Below are 24,842 nucleotides of genomic sequence, written 5' to 3' on the forward strand. Positions count from 1 at the left end.
TTTTAGATTTGATAGGGAAGCTGAGAGGTCAAATATACTGTTAAGATTTTCTACTGCCAAGTTTACACCTTCACTATTGCAGTGGAACGTTTTACCCAGGAAGTTGTCTAAAAGGGATTGGATTTGCTGTTGCCTAATTGTTTTTGGTAGGTTTCCAAACTGCATTCCTTCCATCTATAGCATTTCTTAATGTTACTCAGTTCCTTTGGCTTTGATGCCTCATGATTGAGTATTGCTCTGTTCAAGTAGACTGTAATTTTGCTGTGATCTGATAGGGGTGTCAGTGGGCTGACTGTGAACGCTCTGAGAGACTCTGGGTTGAGGTCAGTGATAAAGTAGTCTACAGTGCTACTGCCAAGAGATGAGCTATAGGTGTACCTACCATAGGAGTCCCCTCGAAGCCTACCATTGACTATGTACATACCCAGCATGCAACAGAGCTGCAGGAGTTGTGACCCGTTTTTGTTGATTATGTTGTCATAGTTGTGTCTAGGGGGGCATATGGGGGAGGGAATGCTGTCACCTGCAGGCAGGTGTTTGTCCCCCTGTGTGCTGAGGGTGTCAGGTTCGTGTCCAGTTCTGGCATTTAGGTCGCCACAGACTAATACATGTCCCTGGGCCTGGAAATTATTGATTTCCCCCTCCAGGATGGAGAAGCTGTCTTCATTAAAGTATGGGGATTCTAGTGGGGGGATATAGGTAGCACACAGGAGGACATTTTTCTCTGTTAAGATAATTTCCTTTTGAATTTCTAGCCAAATGTAAAATGTTCCTGTTTTGATTAATTTAATGGAGTGAGTTAGGTCTGCTCTATACCAAATTAGCATTCCCCCTGAGTCCCTTCCCTGTTTCACACCTGGTAGTTTGGTGGATGGGACTACCAGCTCTCTGTAACCTAGAGGGCAACCAGTAGGTCTGTCTCCTCTATACCATGTTTCTTGCAGGATGACAATGTCTGCATTACCGATTTATTTCGTGAAGTCCGGGTTCCTGCTCTTTAGGCCAAAGGCAGATGACCTCAGGCCTTGGATATTCCAGGATGATATAGTGAAGGCTTTTTGTTCCATAAAGTGTCCAGTGTTGTTGGTCGTGGTTTGGCCTCAGGCCAGTAAGTGTGAGCAGAGCCTGCTGAGCATCTGGTACATGCCAGTGGCTTGGGGGAGTGTAAGAGTGGGGGTTGGGCCTGTTTGCCCGCTCACTACCTGGGCGTATGTGTGACTTCCATGTTGATGCCCTCTTTGCGGGGGTGGGGTGCATGGGGTGGGCAGGAGTGGCATAGGTCTGATCTGAGGGGGCCTAAATTGGGTGTGGGCATGGTTGATGTGGGGGGGTGTTAATTAGTTGGGGTGGGGGTGTGGATGTGTCTGGGGGTGCTGTGGTCTGGATGTGAGTCCTCTTGGCGTGGGTCCTCTATGTGTAGGTCCAGGGGGAGGTCCTGAAGGTCTTGGAGGGTGTCTCGCTGGTCTGGGTGGGGTGTCTATTGATCTGTTGCTCCTGTGTGAAGTGTTGGGGCTGCGTTTGAGAGCGATGTCCTTTAGAGTCCGGGCAAAGGTGGGCACTGCTGTCTTGTAGAGGTGGACCTGGTCATAGAGGCTGTTCAAGTCCAGGGTGGAGTGGTGGGCCAGAAAGACATTTGGTTTTGAGGCACAGTCACGGGAAATGCTTGCGTTTACCCGCTGTATTGTAGCAGGGTGGAAGTCTTTTCGTGGTAGCAGGGTGGAGATAACCACTTGTGCGTTGGGGAAAGTAGAAGAAGCTTTTTCAATCACTCCCTTCAGTGCTGTGGCCACCCTTTCCTGCTGTGCTCTCAGGTCGTTTGTGCCTGTGTGTATTATTATGTGGCTAGGTGAGCCTAGTTTGTCCTCAGACAGAAGGTCTAGGGCGCGCTGGGTGTTTGGACACCAGAGTTTAGACACACTGTGTTTGGGAAAAAGTTTTTTTTCTTCTATAAATTTCCCACTTGAGTCCATAAGGAGGACAATCTGTGTCTTGTGTTTGTCCTCAGTGGGTGTGGGGGGGTTATCAGGAGGGCTATCAGGGTGGCTGACGGGGGGGTGCTCAGAGGGTGTGAGAGCTGCTGGGCTTGGGGTTTTTCTTTTGTCTGTTCTGCTGTGATGTCGACTCTATGGTCAGGGTTTGGTGTGGACTGTTCTGCTGTGGTATTGAGACTTTTGTCGGGTGATGAGGTGGGCTGTTCTGCTGGCGTCTCTGTGGGGATGGCCACCTCCCTAGTGGGTTGTTCTCTGTCACATGCCATCCCCCTCCACCTCTCCTCCAGCAGTCTGATCCTCTCCTCCATCCCCCTCTCCCTCTCCTCCAGCAGTCTGATCCTCTCCTCTAGTGCTTTGTTCTGCTCCTGCTTCTGCTCTTTCTCCTGTTGAAATTGTCTCACCACAGTCCAGAGTGCAGATATGTCTCTCTCCACCTCCAGCTCTCCAGGTCTGGTTAAGGGGGTGTTGTTGTGCTGGACTGTTGTCTGGGTCTGTGCTGACTGGAGTGTAATCACCTGCTGTTCCAGCTCCACCTGCTTTACCTCCAGCTGGGTGAATTTATCCTTCATTTCAATGAGGGGGAGGTACTCTGTGCTGGGAGGTTGACTGTCTGCTGAGGGTTGCTCGTCTGTGGGTCCTGATGAAGAGGTCTGGTCTGACCCGCTTGGGGTGGGGGTATCTTTATCAAGGGAGAGCTTCTCCTGCTGGGCTAATTCTTTGATAAGGTGAAAGTCCAGCTGAAACTGTTTGGGGTTGCCCTGTACCATTACTGTTGCAGACTTATAAAGATTTATATTAGCTGACTCCTCGTCCTCGTTGTCAAGAATCCTGAGTTTCCACCCCTCGTTAACCCCCCCTCTCTTAACAGAGGGGTAGTGTGCTAATATAGCACTGTGCCATGCCAGGGGATGGTTTGTGTGGAATATAAGGTTGCTGATGTTCCCATTTTTGTATTAGTCAGCAAAAAGTGTCTCTTGATTTTCCATAAGGAGCTTCATTTTGTGATCTTTTCTTGCCTTATCATTCTTTACAATCACCGGGTACTGTATTTTAATTACCTCTGAACAGTCTCTCTCCTGTCTCTCTCTGTCTCTCTCTCTCTCTGTCTCTCTCTGTCTCTCTCTGTCTCTCTCTGTCTCTCTCTGTCTCTCTCTGTCTCTCTCTGTCTCTGTCTCTCTCTCTCTGTCTCTCTCTGTCTCTCTCTCTCTCTCTCTGTCTCTCTCTCTCTCTCTCTCTCTCTCTCTCTCTCTCTCTCAACAGCGCTCTGCACAGGCAGCAGTGGAGGATAGTGATCACATCTTTACTGAGCTGATCCGCTCCATTGAGAGAAGGAGCTCTGAGGTGAAGGAGCTGATCAGAGCCCAAGAGAAGGCTCAAGTGAGTCAAGCTGAAGGACTCCTGGAGCAACTGAAGCAGGAGATAGCTGAGCTGAGGAAGAGAAGCACTGAGCTGGAGCAGCTCTCACACACAGAGGATCACATCCATTTCCTCCAGGTAACTAAACTGTCTTGTTACATGTGATATGAAATTAACTTCATGTGAAACTATTCATCTACATCATTATGTTGTCCTGTCCGTCAGTCCCTCTTTCTCTCTCTCTCTATTTCCTTCCCTCTCTCTCTCTCTCTGTCCGTCCCTCTCTCTCTCTCTCTCTCTCTCTCTATTTCCTTCCCTCTCTCTCTCTCTCTCTCTCTCTCTCTCTCTCTCTCTCTCTCTGTCCAACTCTATGTATCTCTGTCCCTCTCTCTCTCTCTCTATTTCCTTCCCTCTCTCTTTCTGCCCCCTCTCTCTCTCTCTCTCTGACCGTCTCACTCTCTCTCTCTCTCTCTCTCTCTCTCTCTCTCTCTCTCTCTCTCTCTCTCTCTCTCTCTCCCTCTATGTCTCTCTGTATCTCTCTCTCTCTCTCTCTGTCTCTCTCTCTGTCTCTCTCTCTCTCTCTGTCCAACTCTATGTATCTCTGTCCCTCTCTCTCTCTCTCTATTTCCTTCTCTCTCTCTCTCTCTATTTCCTTCTCTCTTTCTCTCTCTATTTCCTTCTCTCTCTCTCTATTTCTCTCTCTCTCTCTATTTCTCTCTCTGTCTCTCTCTCTCTCTGTCTCTCTCTCTCTCTCTGTCTCTCTGTCCAACTCTATGTATCTCTGTCCTTCTCTCTCTCTCTCTATTTCCTTCTCTCTCTCTCTCTCTCTATTTCTCTCTCTATTTCTCTCTCTATTTCTCTCTCTCTCTCTCTCTCTCTCTCTCTCTCTCTCTCTCTCTCTCTCTCTCTCTCTCTCTCTCTCTCTCTCTCTCTCTCTCTCTCTGTCCAACTCTATGTATCTCTGTCCCTCTCTCTCTCTATTTCCTTCCCTCTCTCTCTTTCTGCCCCCCCTCTCTCCCTCTCTCTCTGACCGTCTCTCTCTCTCTCTCTCTCTCTCTCTCTCTCTCTCTCTCTCTCTCTCTCTCTCTCTCTCTCTCTCTCTCTCTCTCTCTCTCTGTCTCTCTGTCCAACTCTATGTATCTCTGTCCCTTTCTCTCTCTCTCTATTTCCTTCCCTCTCTCTCTCTCTTTCTGCCCCCTCTCTCTCTCTCTCTCTCTCTCTCTGACCGTCTCACTCTCTCGCTCTCTCTCTCCCTCTATGTCTATCTCTCTCTCTCTGTCTCTCTCTCTCTGTCTCTCTGTCTCTCTGTCTCTCTCTGTCTCTCTCTGTCTCTCTCTGTCTCTCTCTCTCCCCCCTCTCTGTCTCTCTCTCTCTCCAGAGTTATCAGTCTCTCTCCAGTATCAGTGTATCTTCAGACTTACCCAGCATCGTTGTCCGTCCTCTTCAGTACTTTGGAGATGTGAGTAAGACTGTGTCTGAACTGAGAGAGAAACTAGAAGACTTCCTTAAAGGAGAATGGACCAAGATCTCCACTACAGGTGTGTTGAAAACAATAAGAACATCAACTTTAGACCATTGAAAGTTCCCTACTAGTCATATACATGTGGAATATGGTCTGATGATAACATTCCCTCTCTCTGTCAATGTGTTTGTGTGTCTGTAGTGAATATAGTGGATGTTGTACTGCCTCCAGAGCCCAAGACCAGAGAACAGTTGTTACAATGTGAGTCTCTTTATTGTGAAGTAACTAACAGTCTCTTTTTACTGACACTCCTAACAATCCCTCTAGAAATATATAGCAATAGTAGATCTAATCAAAGACTGGGTATCTATCTGACTCCTCATATTTCTCTGATTTGATCTCTGCTGTGCTCTAATCAAAGACAGGGTAGATACAGTATCTGACTTAACTTATTGTTCTGACTCCCCTCATTGGTCTCTGCTCTGCTCTTCTCCCAGATTCCTGTCAGCTCACACTGGACCCAAACACAGCACACACACACCTCTCTCTGTCTGAAGGGAACAGAAAGGTGACCTGTACACGCCAAGTCCAACCATATCCTGACCATCCAGACAGATTCACCAACTACTGTCAGGTTCTGTGTAGAGAGGGTCTGTCTGGACGCTGTTACTGGGAGGTGGAGTGGACTGGTTATGTTATTACAGCAGTCTCATATAAAGACATCAGCAGAACAGAGACAGGGACAATCAGCAGAACAGAGAGAGGTAATGATGGTGCATTTGGAGACAATAACAAGTCCTGGAGTTTTCAGTGCTATAGAGGTGGTTATTGTTTCAGACACAATAATGTTAAGACTAAAGTATCAGGCCCTCAGTCCTCCAGAGTAGGAGTGTACCTGGATCACAAGGCAGGTACTCTGTCCTTCTACAGTGTCTCTGACACAATGACCCTCCTCCACAGAGTCCAGACCACATTCACTCAGACCCTCTATCCTGGGTTTAGGCTCTATGATTATAATGATACTGCTGAGCTGGTTAAACTGTAGTAGGGTCCACATAGATACTAGTCATGCTGGTGTAGTCTATAGCTGTGCTGGTTAAACTGTAGTAGGGTCCACATAGATACTAGTCATGCTGGTGTAGTCTATAGCTGAGCTGGTTAAACTGTAGTAGGGTCCACATAGATACTAGTCATGCTGGTGTAGTCTATAGCTGAGCTGGTTAAACTGTAGTAGGGTCCACATAGATACTAGTCATGCTGGTGTCGTCTATAGCTGAGCTGGTTAAACTGTAGTAGGGTCCACATAGATACTAGTCATGCTGGTGTAGTCTATAGCTGTGCTGGTTAAACTGTAGTAGGGTCCACATAGATACTAGTCATGCTGGTGTAGTCTATAGCTGAGCTGGTTAAACTGTAGTAGGGTCCACATAGATACTAGTCATGCTGGTGTAGTCTATAGCTGAGCTGGTTAAACTGTAGTAGGGTCCACATAGATACTAGTCATGCTGGTGTAGTCTATAGCTGAGCTGGTTAAACTGTAGTAGGGTCCACATAGATACTAGTCATGCTGGTGTAGTCTATAGCTGAGCTGGTTAAACTGTAGTAGGGTCCACATAGAGACTAGTCATGCTGGTGTAGTCTATAGCTGAGCTGGTTAAACTGTAGTAGGGTCCACATAGAGACTAGTCATGCTGGTGTAGTCTATAGCTGAGCTGGTTAAACTGTAGTAGGGTCCACATAGATACTAGTCATGCTGGTGTAGTCTATAGCTGAGCTGGTTAAACTGTAGTAGGGTCCACATAGATACTAGTCATGCTGGTGTAGTCTATAGCTGAGCTGGTTAAACTGTAGTAGGGTCCACATAGATACTAGTCATGCTGGTGTAGTCTATAGCTGAGCTGGTTAAACTGTAGTAGGGTCCACATAGATACTAGTCATGCTGGTGTAGTCTATAGCTGAGCTGGTTAAACTGTAGTAGGGTCCACATAGATACTAGTCATGCTGGTGTAGTCTATAGCTGAGCTGGTTAAACTGTAGTAGGGTCCACATAGATACTAGTCATGCTGGTGTAGTCTATAGCTGAGCTGGTTAAACTGTAGTAGGGTCCACATATATACTAGTCATGCTGGTGTAGTCTATAGCTGAGCTGGTTAAACTGTAGTAGGGTCCACATAGATACTAGTCATGCTGGTGTAGTCTATAGCTGAGCTGGTTAAACTGTAGTAGGGTCCACATAGATACTAGTCATGCTGGTGTAGTCTATAGCTGAGCTGGTTAAACTGTAGTAGGGTCCACATAGATACTAGTCATGCTGGTGTAGTCTATAGCTGAGCTGGTTAAACTGTAGTAGGGTCCACATATATACTAGTCATGCTGGTGGTGATGGTCCCCAGATGTGATTATTCATTCTGCTCTGTTTTTTCTACAATGATTTAGCTAATTTGATCTTCAGAAGATTTAAAGAATTAAAATTCAATGTTTTCATATTTTTGTAATTGCAATGTTTTAATCTTGTACATTTCCATGAATCATGATGTCTGGTGTTGATGTATATTGGTTGTCATTCAGAACCATTGATATGTTTTCTCAGTTGGTTCTCTGTCTCTATGTAATTCTCCTCAGTATCATTGATCAGCTTGTTGGTCCTAATTGATGTGTTCTCTGTCACCTGGAGCTGCATGGAAAATGGTCCAGGACCTAAAGGACAATTCAGGACTAGTCAGCCCACTACAAGCTGGTATCACTTACTTTCTACTAAACTATATGGACTGGTTTCCCAGACACAGATTAATCCTAGTCCTGGACTAAAAAGTATGTTCAATGTAGATGTCCAGGAAACCGGCCCTAAATGTGTCATCTTTCATCCTCCCATACTGCTCAGTCCAGCAACATTAAACCTGTCCAGCAGGTGGTGCTATTGACCAAACAATAAAACCAGCAGATATCTTGACTTGCCACTCAGTATATCAGTAATGTTCAGAATAGTACTTTAATATCATTGGAGATTGATGGTCTTTTTAATCCACTATCCAGAGTCAGGAACAGATGAAGTTAGGTCTGCTACTGTTCAGTGATTAAATATGATTTATGGTGATGGGAAATAATAAAAAACACTAAACTTCATCTAGTAATAGTTTTCCTTTGTTATTTATTCCAAGGTGTGTCTTTAACTTGTAAATGTATTGTGTGGAGGTGAGCTAGTGGTGTGGCTGATAGAATAGAATGAAAAGGGAGGAGGGGAGGGGAAATGGGCAGAAATATTAGGACTTTACTATGGTTCTACATACAGTATCTGTATTGATAGTCCATACTGGGCTTTACTATGGTTCTACATACAGTACCTGTATTGATAGTCCATACTGGTCTTTACTATGGTTCTACATACAGTACCTGTATTGATAGTCCATACTGGGCTTTACTATGGTTCTACATACAGTACCTGTATTGATAGTCCATACTGGTCTTTACTATGGTTCTACATACAGTACCTGTATTGATAGTCCATACTGGGCTTTACTATGGTTCTACATACAGTACCTGTATTGATAGTCCATACTGGTCTTTACTATGGTTCTACATACAGTATCTGTATTGATAGTCCATACTGGTCTTTACTATGGTTCTACATTCAGTACCTGTATTGATTTTTTATTATAGTTTTTATTTTACCTTTATTTAACACAACATTAAACAACACTATAAACACACATACAGTACAACAATTACATATTACATTAAAAACACAAACATCTTGACTAAAAACAGCTGGCCTAAAAACAATTACATTCTTCTATGATATATACATCGATCAAGTTTTTAATCTCCACCAATGAAACTAGATCATCACATTTTTAAATGTTCAGGAGAGAATTCCAGGACCAAGGAGCTGAGTAACTAAAACTCTTTCTACCATGACCTGTTCTAATTCTTGGTGCTGTTAGAAGCATATCAGAATGGGACTGTAATTGATATTTATTTACTGACCTGACTAAAAAAGAACAGAGATAAAATGGCATTTTACCCAACATGGCCTTATAAATCAGTGTCTACCAGTGTTTAAGCCTACTCAAGGTCAATGACGACAAGCCAACAGCGCTGTAGAGATCACAATGATGTGTTAGACGTTTCTGATTGGTAATGAACCTGAGGGCTGCATGATACACTGAATCAAGTGCTCTCAGGGTAGTGGCTGAGGCCTGCATGATACACTGAATCAAGTGCTCTCAGGGTAGTGGCTGAGGGCTGCATGATACACTGAATCAAGTGCTCTCAGGGTAGTGGCTGAGGCCTGCATGATACACTGAATCAAGTGCTCTCAGGGTAGTGGCTGAGGGCTGCATGATACACTGAATCAAGTGCTCTCAGGGTAGTGGCTGAGGGCTGCATGATACACTGAATCAAGTGCTCTCAGGGTAGTGGCTGAGGCCTGCATGATACACTGAATCAAGTGCTCTCAGGGTAGTGGCTGAGGGCTGCATGATACACTGAATCAAGTGCTCTCAGGGTAGTGGCTGAGGGCTGCATGATACACTGAATCAAGTGCTCTCAGGGTAGTGGCTGAGGGCTGCATGATACACTGAATCAAGTGCTCTCAGGGTAGTGGCTGAGGGCTGCATGAGACACTGAATCAAGTGCTCTCAGAGTAGTGGCTGAGGCCTGCATGATACACTGAATCAAGTGCTCTCAGGGTAGTGGCTGAGGGCTGCATGATCCACTGAATCAAGTGCTCTCAGGGTAGTGGCTGAGGGCTGCATGATCCACTGAATCAAGTGCTCTCAGGGTAGTGGTTGAGGGCTGCATGATACACTGAATCAAGTGCTCTCAGGGTAGTGGCTGAGGCCTTCATATATATAACATCACTAAAATCTAAAACCACCAGTAATGTACATCGTACCAGCTCCTTCCTGGCCTCCAGAGAAAAACAAGCCTTATACCGGTAATAAAAACCTATTTTCAGCTTGAGCTTCCTTATCAAGTTCTCTACATGAACAGTGAAGCTCAGCTTGTCATCAACCCACACACCCAAATATAGGTACACTTTGACCTGCTCTATAGTATGTCCAGACAATGTAGCAATGACATGATTAGTAACATGCCTGGCATTTGAAATTCAGAACCAGCTTCAAATCATACAGATTCTGTTCTATGATGTTAAATGCTCTTTGGGCATTTTCAAAAGCTAAATATAAACTACTAAAGATAAACTACTAAAGATAAACTACTAAAGTTAAACTACTACCACTTGAATAAAGAACAGTATCATCTGCATTAAAATGAACATCCACTGTTTCAATAAGATCCCCAATGTTGTTGATATACAAAATGAACATCCTCTGTTTCATTAAGATCCCCAATGTTGTTGATATACGAAATGAACATCCGCTGTTTCATTAAGATCCCCAATGTTGTTGATATACAAAATGAACATCCTCTGTTTCATTAAGATCCCCAATGTTGTTGATATACGAAATGAACATCCGCTGTTTCATTAAGATCCCCAATGTTGTTGATATACAAAATGAACATCCGCTGTTTCATTAACTGTTAAGGCTGCAAGCCCGACACCGGTACACTTATGACAACATCCAGCTCAAGTGCAGGGCGCGAAATTCAAAATCTATTTTTTTTTAAATATTTAACTTTCACACATTAACAAGTCCAATACAGCATTTGAAAGATAAACAACTTGTGAATCCAGCCAACATGTCCGATTTTTAAAATGTTTTACAGCGAAAACACCACGTATATTTATGTTAGCTCACCACCAAATACAAAAGAGGACAGACATTTTTCACAGCACAGGTAGCATGCAGGTAGCATGCACAAAGCCAACCTAACTAACCTAGAACCAACCTAACTAACCTAGAAACAACTCCCTCAGATGACAGTCCTATAACATGTTACACAATAAATCTATGTTTTGTTCGAAAAATGTGCATATTTGAGCTATAAATCAGTTTTACATTACTGCTACCATCATAGCTACCATCATAGCTACAGTCAGAAATAGCATGGGAGTAGCCAGAGTAAATACAGACACCAACGTCAACTACCTAATTACTCATCATAAAACATTTCAGAAAAATATATGGTGGATAGCAAATGAAAGACAAAGATCTTGTGAATACAGCCAATATTTCCGATTTTTTAAGTGTTTTACAGCGAAAACACAATATATCGTTATATTAGCTTACTACAATAGCTAACACACAACAGCATTGATTCCATGTAATCGGTAGCGATAGCACAGTTCGACAGATATATGAAATAGCATCCCAAATTGGGTCCTTACCTTTGTTGAGCTTCCATCAGAATGTTGTACAAGGGGTCCTTTGTTCAGAACCGTCTTTGTTTGGATTCAGAACGAACTCTTTCCCTCTTGAATTAGCAAGCACACTGGCCGTGCGACGCTAACCTCTCCTTCATGAGCAAAGTCGTACAACGCATCACGCTAAAACTCCCGAATAAATTTCAATAATATAATAAAACTATATTGAAAAAACATACTTTAGGATGATATTGTGACATGTATCAAATAAAATCTAAGCCGGAGGTTGTATTCGCCCATAACGACGGGTTTCCAGAAGGTGATTCCAGGTCCTACTTCGCGCTCTCGAAAAAATAATAATGGCGGACCTCTCATTCCAAGAGGGTGTATTCAATCTCTGAACAAGATAATCAACTCATTTCTGCTCTCACTTCCGCTTGACACCCAGGGGAAGGTGTATGACGTGTATCTATAGTCCTAAGTGACATGCCCTTTTATAGACAAGGTCTATAAAGGACCTCGCTTTTGGAAATCTCACTTCCGGATAGGAAATGGGCTGCAGAAAGAGTTATGTTTCACTTAGAGAAATAATTCAAACGGTTTTAGAAACTAGAGAGTGTTTTCTATCCAATAGTAATAATATGCATATTGTACGAGCAAGAATTGAGTACGAGGCCGTTTGAAATGGGCACCTCTTTCCAGGTTACTCAATACTGCCCCTTCAGCCATAACAGGTTAATTAAAAAATGAATGGCCAATCAGAGTTGCACACCTCATGTAGCATAGTCCTATATGTTTTAATAAGGTTAGTATCACACCTCATGTAGCCTAGCCCATAGTCCTATATGTTTTAATAAGGTTAGTATCATACCTCATGTAGCCTAGCCCTATATGTTTTAATAAGGTTAGTATCACACCTCATGTAGCCTAGCCCATAGTCCTATATGTTTTAATAAGGTTAGTATCACACCTCATGTAGCCTAGCCCATAGTCCTATATGTTTAAATAAGGTTAGTATCACACCTCATGTAGCCTAGCCCATGGTCCTATATGTTTAAATAAGGTTAGTATCACACCTCATGTAGCCTAGTCCTATATGTTTTAATAAGGTTAGTATCACACCTCATGTAGCCTAGCCCATAGTCCTATATGTTTTAATAAGGTTAGTATCACACCTCATGTAGCCTAGTCCTATATGTTTTAATAAGGTTAGTATCACACCTCATGTAGCCTAGCCCATAGTCCTATATGTTTTAATAAGGTTAGTATCACACCTCATGTAGTCTAGCCCATAGTCCTATATGTTTTAATAAGGTTAGTATCACACCTCATGTAGCCTAACCCATAGTCCTATATGTTTTGATAAGGTTAGTATCACACCTCATGTAGCCTAACCCATAGTCCTATATGTTTTAATAAGGTTAGTATCACACCTCATGTAGCCTAACCCATAGGCCTATATGTTTTAATAAGGTTAGTATCACACCTCATGTAGCCTAGCCCATAGTCCTATATGTTTTAATAAGGTTAGTATCACACCTCATGTAGCCTAACCCATAGTCCTATATGTTTTAATAAGGTTAGTATCACACCTCATGTAGCCTAACCCATAGGCCTATATGTTTTAATAAGGTTAGTATCACACCTCATGTAGCCTAGCCCATAGTCCTATATGTTTTGATAAGGTTAGTATCACACCTCATGTAGCCTAGCCCATAGTCCTATATGTTTTAATAAGGTTAGTATCACACCTCATGTAGCCTAGACCATAGTCCTATATGTTTTAATAAGGTTAGTATCACACCTCATGTAGTCTAGCCCATAGTCCTATATGTTTTAATAAGGTTAGTATCACACCTCATGTAGCCTAGCGCATAGTCCTATATGTTTTAATAAGGTCTGAACCAAAGTGGCCAAATAACTCCTTCAAATGAAGCACATGAATCCTCTTTATAACCGGTGTAGAGTCTAAGACCCCCATTGTTAGGGCGGAGACATGAGCATCTCATCATTATTTACAGATCTCTGGTTTCAGCTTCTTGTGAAATGGAAAGGAAAGTTAGCACGTTCACAGTGCACAGTTAGGATGCTGGATTGTCCTAAAGTAACGTGATGTTTCACCAACATTATAGAATTACTCCTGTCTAAATAACATTATAAAAAATACTCCACCAGGGAGCATCTTAGCCACAGAGGAACATTCACTTCATTAAAATAAATGCTGTGGATTGTTTCAAATCCCCCCAGTGTGTTTGGGAAGCATGCGATTTGGGTAGTGGGCATGGCAGTAGGTGTAATTGATTGAGTTGTGACTGTCAGTGAAAATCGCCTTAAACAAGTGTGAAGATAATGTGTCTGTCACGGGCGTGTGGAGAGACAGACCAAGGTGCAGTGTGATTGTGTGTAGATAATGTGTCTGTCACGGCGTGTGGAGAGACAGACCAAGGTGCAGTGTGATTGTGTGTAGATAATGTGTCTGTCACGGCGTGTGGAGAGACAGACCAAGGTGCAGTGTGATTGTGTGTAGATAATGTGTCTGTCACGGCGTGTGGAGAGACAGACCAAGGTGCAGTGTGATTGTGTGTAGATAATGTGTCTGTCACGGCGTGTGGAGAGACAGACCAAGGTGCAGTGTGATTGTGTGTAGATAATGTGTCTGTCACGGCGTGTGGAGAGACAGACCAAGGTGCAGTGTGATTGTGTGTAGATAATGTGTCTGTCACGGCGTGTGGAGAGACAGACCAAGGAGCAGTGTGATTGTGTGTAGATAATGTGTCTGTCACGGCGTGTGGAGAGACAGACCAAGGTGCAGTGTGATTGTGTGTAGATAATGTCTGTCACGGCGTGTGGAGAGACAGACCAAGGTGCAGTGTGATTGTGTGTAGATAATGTGTCTGTCACGGCGTGTGGAGAGACAGACCAAGGTGCAGTGTGATTGTGTGTAGATAATGTGTCTGTCACGGCGTGTGGAGAGACAGACCAAGGTGCAGTGTGATTGTGTGTAGATAATGTGTCTGTCACGGCGTGTGGAGAGACAGACCAAGGTGCAGTGTGATTGTGTGTAGATAATGTGTCTGTCACGGCGTGTGGAGAGACAGACCAAGGTGCAGTGTGATTGTGTGTAGATAATGTGTCTGTCACGGCGTGTGGAGAGAAATAACATATCTTTATTTTCTACATTGTGGAATAATAGTGAAGACATCAACTTTGAAATAACATATAATCACGTATTAACCAACAAAACAAAAGTGTTTGAAAAATAAAAAACATATTTTGATTTGTTTAAGTAGCCACCCTTTGCTCTGATGATGCTCTGCAGGATCTATTAGATGTACCTATATAACTATATCATAGCTTAATAATAGGAGCATAGAGATGGTGAAGAGCTCTCTGCTTTAAGGAATACAGAAGGCATATTGCTGTGCACATATGGAGGAGTGAAACTATAGTTTCACCCAGGGGCGCCGTCATGGATTTGGGGCCCCATGAAAAGATATCACATTGGGCCCCACCACCACACCAACCCTGCACAACTGCTGTAACCACACATCTCCAGAACACAATCCACCCATTCAAAGATTTAAATAACTCTACCTTTGCAGGCTTGCAACTCTTGTAGTCCAATATTTACTGTAGGATATTTACTGACAGTGAGCTGTGAAGGTATAACACAGGCAACATTCTGCATACAGTGGAATTCACTATTTGATGAAATGTGCTAAAAGCCATCTTTTACAGTCTAAATGTCATTTTAATGGGAAAATTATTGAATGGAAAATTCTCTTAACATTAATGAATAACTTAAAATAAATATAACTGAAATATACATTATAACCTCTTCAATGAAAATAAATGAACTTTATCATCTATAGAATGATATAACAAACAAAATAATAAAATCAGCAGCAGATATTTTAACTAAGTATACATACCAACGAGACAATAAGCAGCTGGAAAAGTGGAAATGGAAAACAACATGGAAATGAAAAGGCCTGATGGTGGCGCTAGAGGAAAGGTCAAGAGGTCACCAAATCAACAGGTTTTTTCCACTTGGGGTCTTGATTGTGCACAACAAATTTTATGACAATCCAGCCATTACTTTGAGATATATCTTGTTCTCTGCCTGTGGGCCTCATGTGTGTAGTGATCCAATATCCATAGCCCTGCCATTTAACAGTTATCACTGGCCCTTGCTCAGCCTTACTCACCAAGAGCCCAGCTTTCTTGCTAGCAAAGTCACTGATTAGCTTGTTTTTCAACATCCTCACTTTGTCTTTCTGTGCACCTTCTCTCATTTGCTCCATCCTCATTGGTTCTGCCAGAACTGTCTTTCACCTCTTCCTGCACACCCTGACAAAACTGTATCACTTGAAGAGATTCCTGGCTCTGTAGAGTACATGACTCATATGATAATATATCCTATAATATACTACCATTTGTAATAACAACCAACATGTCAGTTAATACCATTCTGTTGACTTAGATTAACTGAATGCACCACGGAAAAAATTAAACAGCACTGAATCCTGCAGAATATTGACCCAAATTACCTGCAGTAGCGTATCACCACCACTAGATGTCAGTAAACGACCATATTTCAGTCTGCATCAAAGCCATGGAGACATTTGAATTTGATTTGATTTCACCTTTATTTAACCAGGTAGGCTAGTTGAGAACAAGTTCTCATTTACAAATGCAACCTTGCCAAGATAAAGCAAAGCAGTGCGACAAACACAGAGTTACACATGGAATTAACAAGCGTACAGTCAATAACACAATAGAAAAAAAGAAAGTCTATATACAGTGTGTGCAAATGGCGTGAGGAGGTAAGGCAATAAATAGGCCATAGTAGCGAAGTAATTACAATTTAGCAGATCAACCTCTTTTGGGCTGCAGGGGCAGTATTGAGTAGCCTGGATAAAAGGTGCCCATTTCAAACGGCCTCGTACTCAATTCTTGCTCGTACAATATGCATATTATTATTACTATTGGATAGAAAACACTCTCTAGTTTCTAAAACCGTTTGAATTATATCTGTGAGTAAAACAGAACTCATTTTGCAGCAAACTTCCTGACGGAAGTTGGAAAATCTGAAATCGATGCTCTGTTCTAGGGCCTGCCTATAAATGTGCTTGATATTTATTAGTATACATGCACTTCATACGCCTTCCACTAGATGTCAACAGGCAGTGAGAGAAGAAATGGAGTGTATGACATCATCTGAGGTCGAATAAAAGCTCTTGGCATGACGTGACCCCAATTTCCTGTTTTCTGGAATGCGCGAGAAGTGACCTGGTATTGCCTTCTGTAAAGCTGTCGTTATAGACGACTAATATCTCCGGCTTTGATTTTATTTGATACATGTGACAATATCATCGTAAAGTATGTTTTTTCAATATAGTTTTATTAGATTATTGAAATTTTTTCGGGACGTTAGGCGTGTTGCTTTGTCTGCGTATGTTCAGGAAGGAGACCTTCGCGCCACTTAGCTAGCTTTCCGTGCTAATTGACTGGAGAAGAGGATGTTCTAAATCCAAACAACGATTGTTCTGGACAAAGGACCCCTTGTACAACATTCTGATGGAAGATCATCAAAAGTAGGACCCATTTTATGATGCTATTTCATATATCTGTCGAACATGTGAACTAGAAGTTTGCGCCCAAATTTTGGGCACTCTCTCGCTATAACTAAGCTGGATGTCGTAATGAAGTTATTTTTAGAATTCTAACAGGGCGATTGCATTAAGAACTAGTGTATCTATCATTTCCTATACAACATGTATTTTTTTGTAACGTTTATGTATAGTTATTTGGTCAGAATAGTTGAGTGTCATAAAAATATCCGCACATTCTGGGAAAAAGATGCTACGTTAGCACAATGTATAACTTCTCACGAGTCACCATCCCGGATCCGGGAGCACCCCCATCAGTAAAAAAGCTGACTAGCATAGCCTAGCATAGCGCCACAAGTAAATACTAGCATCTAAATATCATGAAATCACAAGTCCAAGACACCAGATGAAAGATACACATCTTGTGAATCCAGCCATCATTTCTGATTTTTAAAATGTTTTACAGGGAAGACACAATATGTAAATCTATTAGCTAACCACCATAGCAAAAGACACAACTTTTTTTTCCCACCATTTTTTTCCTGCATAGGTAGCTATCACAATTTCGACCAAATAAAGATATAAATAGCCACTAACCAAGAAACAACTGCATCAGATGACAGTCTGATAACATATTTATTGTATAGCATATGTTTTGTTAGAAAAAATTGCATATTTCAGGTATAAATCACAGTTCTACATTGCAGCTGCAATCTGAAATAGTGCCGAAGCTGCCAGAATAATTACAGAGACCAACGTCAAATGCCTAATTACTCATCTTAAAACATTTCTGAAAAATACACAGCGTACAGCAAATGAAAGTCCAACATCTTGTGAATCCAGCCAATATGTCAGATTTTTTATATTAGCTTAGCACAATAGCCAGAAACACAAGCAATTTACCAGCAGCACAGGTTAGCGATCGTAACAATACAGCAAAAGATATATAATTTTTGACTAACCTTGATATACTTCATCAGATGACAGTCCTGTAACATCATATTACACAATGCATATAGGTTTTGTTCGAAAATGTGCATATTTAGCAGCACAAATCGTGGTTATACAATGTGATCAGTGGCAACAGGTCATGCATTCTGACATATTGGCTGGTATTGACTGATATAACTCGGTTTAAAATAACTTCGTTATGATGTTTCTAACACCTACATCGAATTAAATTACAGACGGATATAGCTAAGGCCGATAACTGAGCGTTTCAAAATGCCATCCTGAGATCTTGCTTTGCGCAATGACGAACGACGAAAAGAGAGGTCCCTTCGTTCCTTTGAGCTTTATAAGCTCTGAGAACTACGTAGACACTCCATTCCACTTCTCATTGGTTACTGACATCCAGGGGAAGGCGGGTGCAGTTCATGTCGACCCATAGGATACATACAGAGCTTTAAACTGAGTGTTTTACAGCGAAAACACAATATAGCATTATATTAGCTTAGCACAATAGCCAGAAACACAAGCAATTTACCAGCAGCACAGGTTAGCGATCGTAACAATACAGCAAAAGATATATAATTTTTGACTAACCTTGATATACTTCATCAGATGACAGTCCTGTAACATCATATTACACAATGCATATAGGTTTTGTTCGAAAATGTGCATATTTAGCAGCACAAATCGTGGTTATACAATGTGATCAGTGGCAACAGGTCATGCATTCTGGCCGGCGCCATCTTGGAAAGGCACCTAAGTTTACGATTATTTATCGATTAGATTGACTAAAAAATACAGGTTGGACAGCAAATGAAAGATGCATTAGTTATTAATGCAACCGCTGAGTTAGATTTTTAAAATTAACGTTACTAGACATACAGTGTGCGTTACAGCCAGACTAGTGCCGCAATAATGGCGGACAAATCCGTTTACATTTTTCCACATAAATACGGAATAACATCATAAATAGCTCTTACTTTTGGACGAGCTTCCATCAGAATCTTGGGCAAGGTGTCCTTTGTCCAAAAGAATCGTTGCTTGGTTGTAAAACGTCGTCTTCAACTTTGGAATTAGCAGCAAACAATAGCTATGTGGCCACAACATGCCCAAATCCCCAAAACGCAATACTAAGGAAATTCCGAAAATAGCAATATACTCGCATAAACTGATATAACTCGGTTTAAAATAACTTCGTTATGATGTTTCTAACACCTATATCGAATTAAATTACAGACGGATATAGCTAAGGCCGATAACTGAGCGTTTCAAAATGCCATCCTGAGATCTTGCTTTGCGCAATGACGAACGACGAAAAGAGAGGTCCCTTCGTTCCTTTGAGCTTTATAAGCTCTGAGAACTACGTAGACACTCCATTCCACTTCTCATTGGTTACTGACATCCAGGGGAAGGCGGGTGCAGTTCATGTCGACCCATAGGATACATACAGAGCTTTAAACTGATCTGAGAACAGAGCCTCGATTTCAGACCTTCGCAGTTCCTGTCATGAATTTCGCTGCAGAAAGAGTTCTGGTTCACCCACAGACATAATTCAAACGGTTTTAGAAACTAAAGATTGTTTTCTATCCAATAGTAATAATAATATGCATATTGTACGAGCAAGAATTGAGTACGAGGCAGTTTAATTTGGGAACGATAAATGTCCAAGTTGAAACAGCACCCCCTGTATTAAGGGGAAAAAGACACTGAGTATTCAGGCTGTAATTTCAATAAACTGGAGATTTAGGAAGTCATATTGGTTGGTGGTGACATATGACTTACTTCTCTTTTAGTTCCTAGAGGAGCATAGGGCCTCAACAACCTCCTAGAGGAGCATAGGGCCTCAACAACCTCCTAGAGGAGCATAGGGCCTCAACCACCTCCTAGAGGAGCAAAGGGCCTCAACCACCTCCTAGAGGAGCATAGGGCCTCAACCACCTCCTAGAGGAGCATAGGGCCTCAACAACCTCCTAGAGGAGCATAGGGCCTCAACAACCTCCTAGAGGAGCATAGGACCTCAACAACCTCCTAGAGGAGCATAGGGCCTCAACAGCCTCCTAGAGGAGCATAGGGCCTCAACAACCTCCTAGAGGAGCATAGGGCCTCAACAGCCTCCTAGAGGAGCATAGGACCTCAACAACCTCATAGAGGAACATAGGACCTCTGCAACATTGAGGGTCATGGAGACATGTGATGCATGCTGCCCCACCACTACAGTGTACAGTTAGGTCCAGAATTATTGGCACCCTTGATAAAGAAGTGTTCAACGTCATCATGAACTTTACCCAGCAACAGGACATTTTAACCAGAAACCATGATACAGCAACTACACATCAGCACACGGAACCCTCAACCTCTGACCACTGAGAGAAGAACCCAACAGTCTGCCTCCAGTTTGACCATCATTTCCTCCAGTCAGACAACAGGAACTTTCTACCACAACCAATCATCACAACCTCTGAAAGAAAAACACGCCACTCACACAAACTCAGACCCGTCAGAGAAAGAACTGAACGATGTCAAAGATCATCAGTCCCCTACATGACTCAATTACTGAACCAAGTCAAAGATCATCAATCCCCTACATGACTCAATTACTGAACCAAGTCAAAGATCATCAGTCCCCTACATGACTCAATTACTGAACCAAGTCAAAGATCATCAGTCCCCTACATGACTCAATTACTGAACCAAGTCAAAGATCATCAGTCCCCTACATGACTCAGTTACTGAACCAAGTCAAAGATCATCAGTCCCCTACATGACTCAGTTACTGAACCAAGTCAAAGATCATCAGTCCCCTACATGACTCAATTACTGAACCAAGTCAAAGATCATCAATCCCCTACATGACTCAATTACTGAACCAAGTCAAAGATCATCAGTCCCCTACATGACTCAATTACTGAACCAAGTCAAAGATCATCAATCCCCTACATGACTCAATTACTGAACCAAGTCAAAGATCATCAGTCCCCTACATGACTCAATTACTGAACCAAGTCAAAGATCATCAGTCCCCTACATGACTCAATTACTGAACCAAGTCAAAGATCATCAGTCCCCTACATGAGTCAGTTACTGAACCAAGTCAAAGATCATCAGTCCCCTACATGAGTCAATTACTGAACCAAGTCAAAGATCATCAGTCCCCTACATGACTCAATTACTGAACCAAGTCAAAGATCATCAATACCCTACATGACTCAATTACTGAACCAAGTCAAAGATCATCAATCCCCTACATGAGTCAGTTACTGAACCAAGTCAAAGATCATCAGTCCCCTACATGACTCAATTACTGAACCAAGTCAAAGATCATCCATCCCCTACATGACTCAATTACTGAACCAAGTCAAAGATCATCAGTCCCCTACATGACTCAATTACTGAACCAAGTCAAAGATCATCAGTCCCCTACATGACTCAGTTACTGAACCAAGTCAAAGATCATCAGTCCCCTACATGACTCAGTTACTGAACCAAGTCAAATATCATCAGTCCCCTACATGACTCAATTACTGAACCAAGTCAAAGATCATCAATCCCCTACATGACTCAATTACTGAACCAAGTCAAAGATCATCAGTCCCCTACATGACTCAATTACTGAACCAAGTCAAAGATCATCAATCCCCTACATGACTCAATTACTGAACCAAGTCAAAGATCATCAGTCCCCTACATGACTCAATTACTGAACCAAGTCAAAGATCATCAGTCCCCTACATGACTCAATTACTGAACCAAGTCAAAGATCATCAGTCCCCTACATGAGTCAGTTACTGAACCAAGTCAAAGATCATCAGTCCCCTACATGAGTCAATTACTGAACCAAGTCAAAGATCATCAGTCCCCTACATGACTCAATTACTGAACCAAGTCAAAGATCATCAGTCCCCTACATGACTCAATTACTGAACCAAGTCAAAGATCATCCATCCCCTACATGAGTCAATTACTGAACCAAGTCAAAGATCATCAATCCCCTACATGAGTCAGTTACTGAACCAAGTCAAAGATCATCAGTCCCCTACATGACTCAATTACTGAACCAAGTCAAAGATCATCAGTCCCCTACATGACTCAATTACTGAACCAAGTCAAAGATCATCAGTCCCCTACATGACTCAGTTACTGAACCAAGTCAAAGATCATCAGTCCCCTACATGACTCAATTACTGAACCAAGTCAAAGATCATCAGTCCCCTACATGACTCAATTACTGAACTAAGTCAAATATCATCAGTCCCCTACATGACTCAATTAATGAACCAAGTCAAAGATCATCCATCCCCTACATGAGTCAATTCTGAGGATTCAGTGGATCGTTAGATAGGGTTCAAGTCCGGGCTCTGGCTGGGCCTCTCAAGGACATTCAGAGACTTGTCCCGAAGCCACTCCTGCATTGTCTTGGCTATGTGCTTAGGGCATTGTCCTGTTGGAAGGTGAACCTTCACCCCAGTCTGAGCTCCTGAGCGCTCTGGAGCAGGTTTTCATCAAGGATGTCTCTGTACTTTGCTCCATTCATCTTTCCCTCGATCCCAACTAGTCTCCCAGTCCCTGCCACTAAAAAACGTCCCCACAGCTTGATGCTGCACCACCATGCTTCACCGTAGGGATGGTGCCACCACCATGCTTCACCGTAGGGATGGTGCCACCACCATGCTTCACCGTAGGGATGGTGCCAGGTTTCCTCCAGACGTGATGCTGCACCACCATGCTTCACCGTAGGGATGGTGCCATGTTTCCTCCAGACGTGATGCTGCCACCACCATGCTTCACCGTAGGGATGGTGCCAGGTTTCCTCCAGACGTGATGCTGCCACCACCATGCTTCACCGTAGGGATGGTGCCAGGTTTCCTCCAAACGTGACTCTTGGCATTCAGGTCAAAGAGTTCAATCTTTGTTTCATCACCAAGCCATGAGGTCGAAGGAATTGTCCGTAGAGCTCCGAGACAGGATTGTGTCAAGGCACCAATCCGCGGAAGGGTACCAGGTAAACAAGACAACACTAAATCCTCTGGTCTTCTAGAACCAAGAGGGTGACCTGCAGGTAAACAAGACACCACTGAATCCTTTGGTATTCTAGAACCAAGATGGTGGCCTGCAGGTAAACAAGACACCACTGAATCCTCTGGTCTTCTAGAACCAAGAGGGTGTCCTGCAGGTAAACAAGACACCACTGAATCCTCTGGTCTTCTAGAACCAAGAGGGTGGCCTGCAGGTAAACAAGACACCACTGAATCCTCTGGTCTTCTAGAACCAAGAGGGTGGCCTGCAGGTAAACAAGACACCACTGAATCGTCTGGTCTTCTAGAACCAAGAGGGTGGCCTGCAGGTAAACAAGACACCACTGAATCCTCTGGTCTTCTAGAACCAAGAGGGTGGCCTGCAGGTAAACAAGACACCACTGAATCGTCTGGTCTTCTAGAACCAAGAGGGTGGCCTGCAGGTAAACAAGACACCACTGAATCCTCTGGTCTTCTAGAACCAAGAGGGTGGCCTGCAGGTAAACAAGACACCACTGAATCCTCTGGTCTTCCTGAACCAAGAGGGTGGCCTGCAGGTAAACAAGACACCACTGAATCCTCTGCAGCTTCTATTAGGGCCAGGAGTTTTCCTGGTTATGTCTCCTGGCAGTAATAACGTTGTCTCTAGTTATATTAATGCTCACAGAGTGAGTCCATGTAACTTATGTGACTTGTTAAGTACATTTTTCCTGGACTATGTATGTTAATGGAATGTGTTCACCCCAACAGCAAAGTCGTCAACAACAAAAACATCCATACCTCTAAATACCATCTTATTAGATGGAGCCATTTCCCCACATTAGTTTGGGATTCAGACCTGCAGTCATCTTGATTTCAGACCACTTTGGAGAAGTGTTCCACAGGCAGTAAATCTATTGTAGAATAAATGGAACCTGGATCCATTTCATTCTATTAAGATGGTTTATGTGTTATAGCAGTAATGGGGTTAAACTGATATTAAAATGACAACTCCATAGGTGGTACCAGGTCAGGGGAGTTCATCTCTGCTCCCAGCATCCCTGGGACAGTACTGATCAACATAGCTGACGTGATGCAGAGGTGTACCAGTGGTGAGGCTTGCCCTTCCATTTGACACACCTTTACCTGATGAGATCATACAAGACGTTACAGGCTTATTCCACGTGGAAACAGACCTGCGTTAAAATAATGTTGAATATTTAATAAGCATTGTTTGATTGAGTTTGTTGTAATGGAACCAATAGAAAAGTCATAAAAGTACAAACAAACCCCGTCCACCTGGAGAACTAAAGGAAATGCTCAAAGTATTTGTAAGATTTCAAATAGTATTTGAATCCAGGGTCGTATTCGTTAGAGAACACTGTAGCAAAACATTTAGCAACACAATTATTTTAGTTCAGTTAGTCCCTCCCTGTTTCAGTTCATTTTCTTCAGTTTGGTGCCTCGTGGATATGATTCAGGTCTCCGTGGAAACATCAATGTAAATTCACCTTTGATTTTTACTCCTCACTTTCTCTTTAGGTCCATAGGGTTTTACTGCCCCCTGCTGGAGACTGGAGCACACTGCAGTCCCTTTCAGGTCCATAGGGTTTTACTGCCCCCTGCTGGAGACTGGAGCACACTGCAGTCCTTTCAGCCGGATGATGAGGCCCTCATCAATACAGGTACTGTATGTAGAACCATAGTAAAGACCAGTATGGACTATCAATACAGATACTGTATGTAGAACCATAGTAAAGACCAGTATGGACTATCAATACAGGTACTGTATGTAGAACCATAGTAAAGACCAGTGTGGACTATCAATACAGATACTGTATGTAGAACCATAGTAAAGACCAGTATGGACTATCAATACAGGTACTGTATGTAGAACCATAGTAAAGCCCAGTATGGACTATCAATACAGGTACTGTATGTAGAACCATAGTAAAGACCAGTATGGACTATCAATACAGATACTGTATGTAGAACCATAGTAAAGACCAGTATGGACTATCAATACAGATACTGTATGTAGAACCATAGTAAAGACCAGTATGGACTATCAATACAGGTACTGTATGTAGAACCATAGTAAAGCCCAGTATGGACTATCAATACAGGTACTGTATGTAGAACCATAGTAAAGACCAGTATGGACTATCAATACAGGTACTGTATGTAGAACCATAGTAAAGACCAGTATGG

At 42.6% G+C, this 24,842-nt stretch overlaps 1 protein-coding gene across 3 annotated transcripts in view; it reads left to right on the plus strand.

The window, feature by feature from the left end:
* Positions 1 to 24,842, plus strand: part of LOC129844068 (tripartite motif-containing protein 16-like) — a 44,012-nt gene that overhangs the window by 7,531 nt on the left and 11,639 nt on the right. The window contains exons 3-6 of one of the 3 annotated variants that reach the window (XM_055912434.1): positions 3,252 to 3,485; positions 4,726 to 4,885; positions 5,011 to 5,070; positions 5,307 to 5,498. In XM_055912434.1, coding sequence (XP_055768409.1) covers positions 3,252 to 3,485; positions 4,726 to 4,885; positions 5,011 to 5,070; positions 5,307 to 5,498 — 646 coding nt within the window. Of the gene's footprint in view, positions 1 to 3,251; positions 3,486 to 4,725; positions 4,886 to 5,010; positions 5,071 to 5,306; positions 6,242 to 24,842 lie in introns of those variants that run through there. The other 2 variants (XM_055912435.1, XM_055912433.1) reach the window with 2 other exon arrangements.

The sequence above is a fragment of the Salvelinus fontinalis genome, unplaced genomic scaffold (genome assembly GCF_029448725.1).
Source record: "Salvelinus fontinalis isolate EN_2023a unplaced genomic scaffold, ASM2944872v1 scaffold_0170, whole genome shotgun sequence".
In the NCBI taxonomy this organism is placed as follows: Eukaryota; Metazoa; Chordata; class Actinopteri; order Salmoniformes; family Salmonidae; genus Salvelinus; species Salvelinus fontinalis.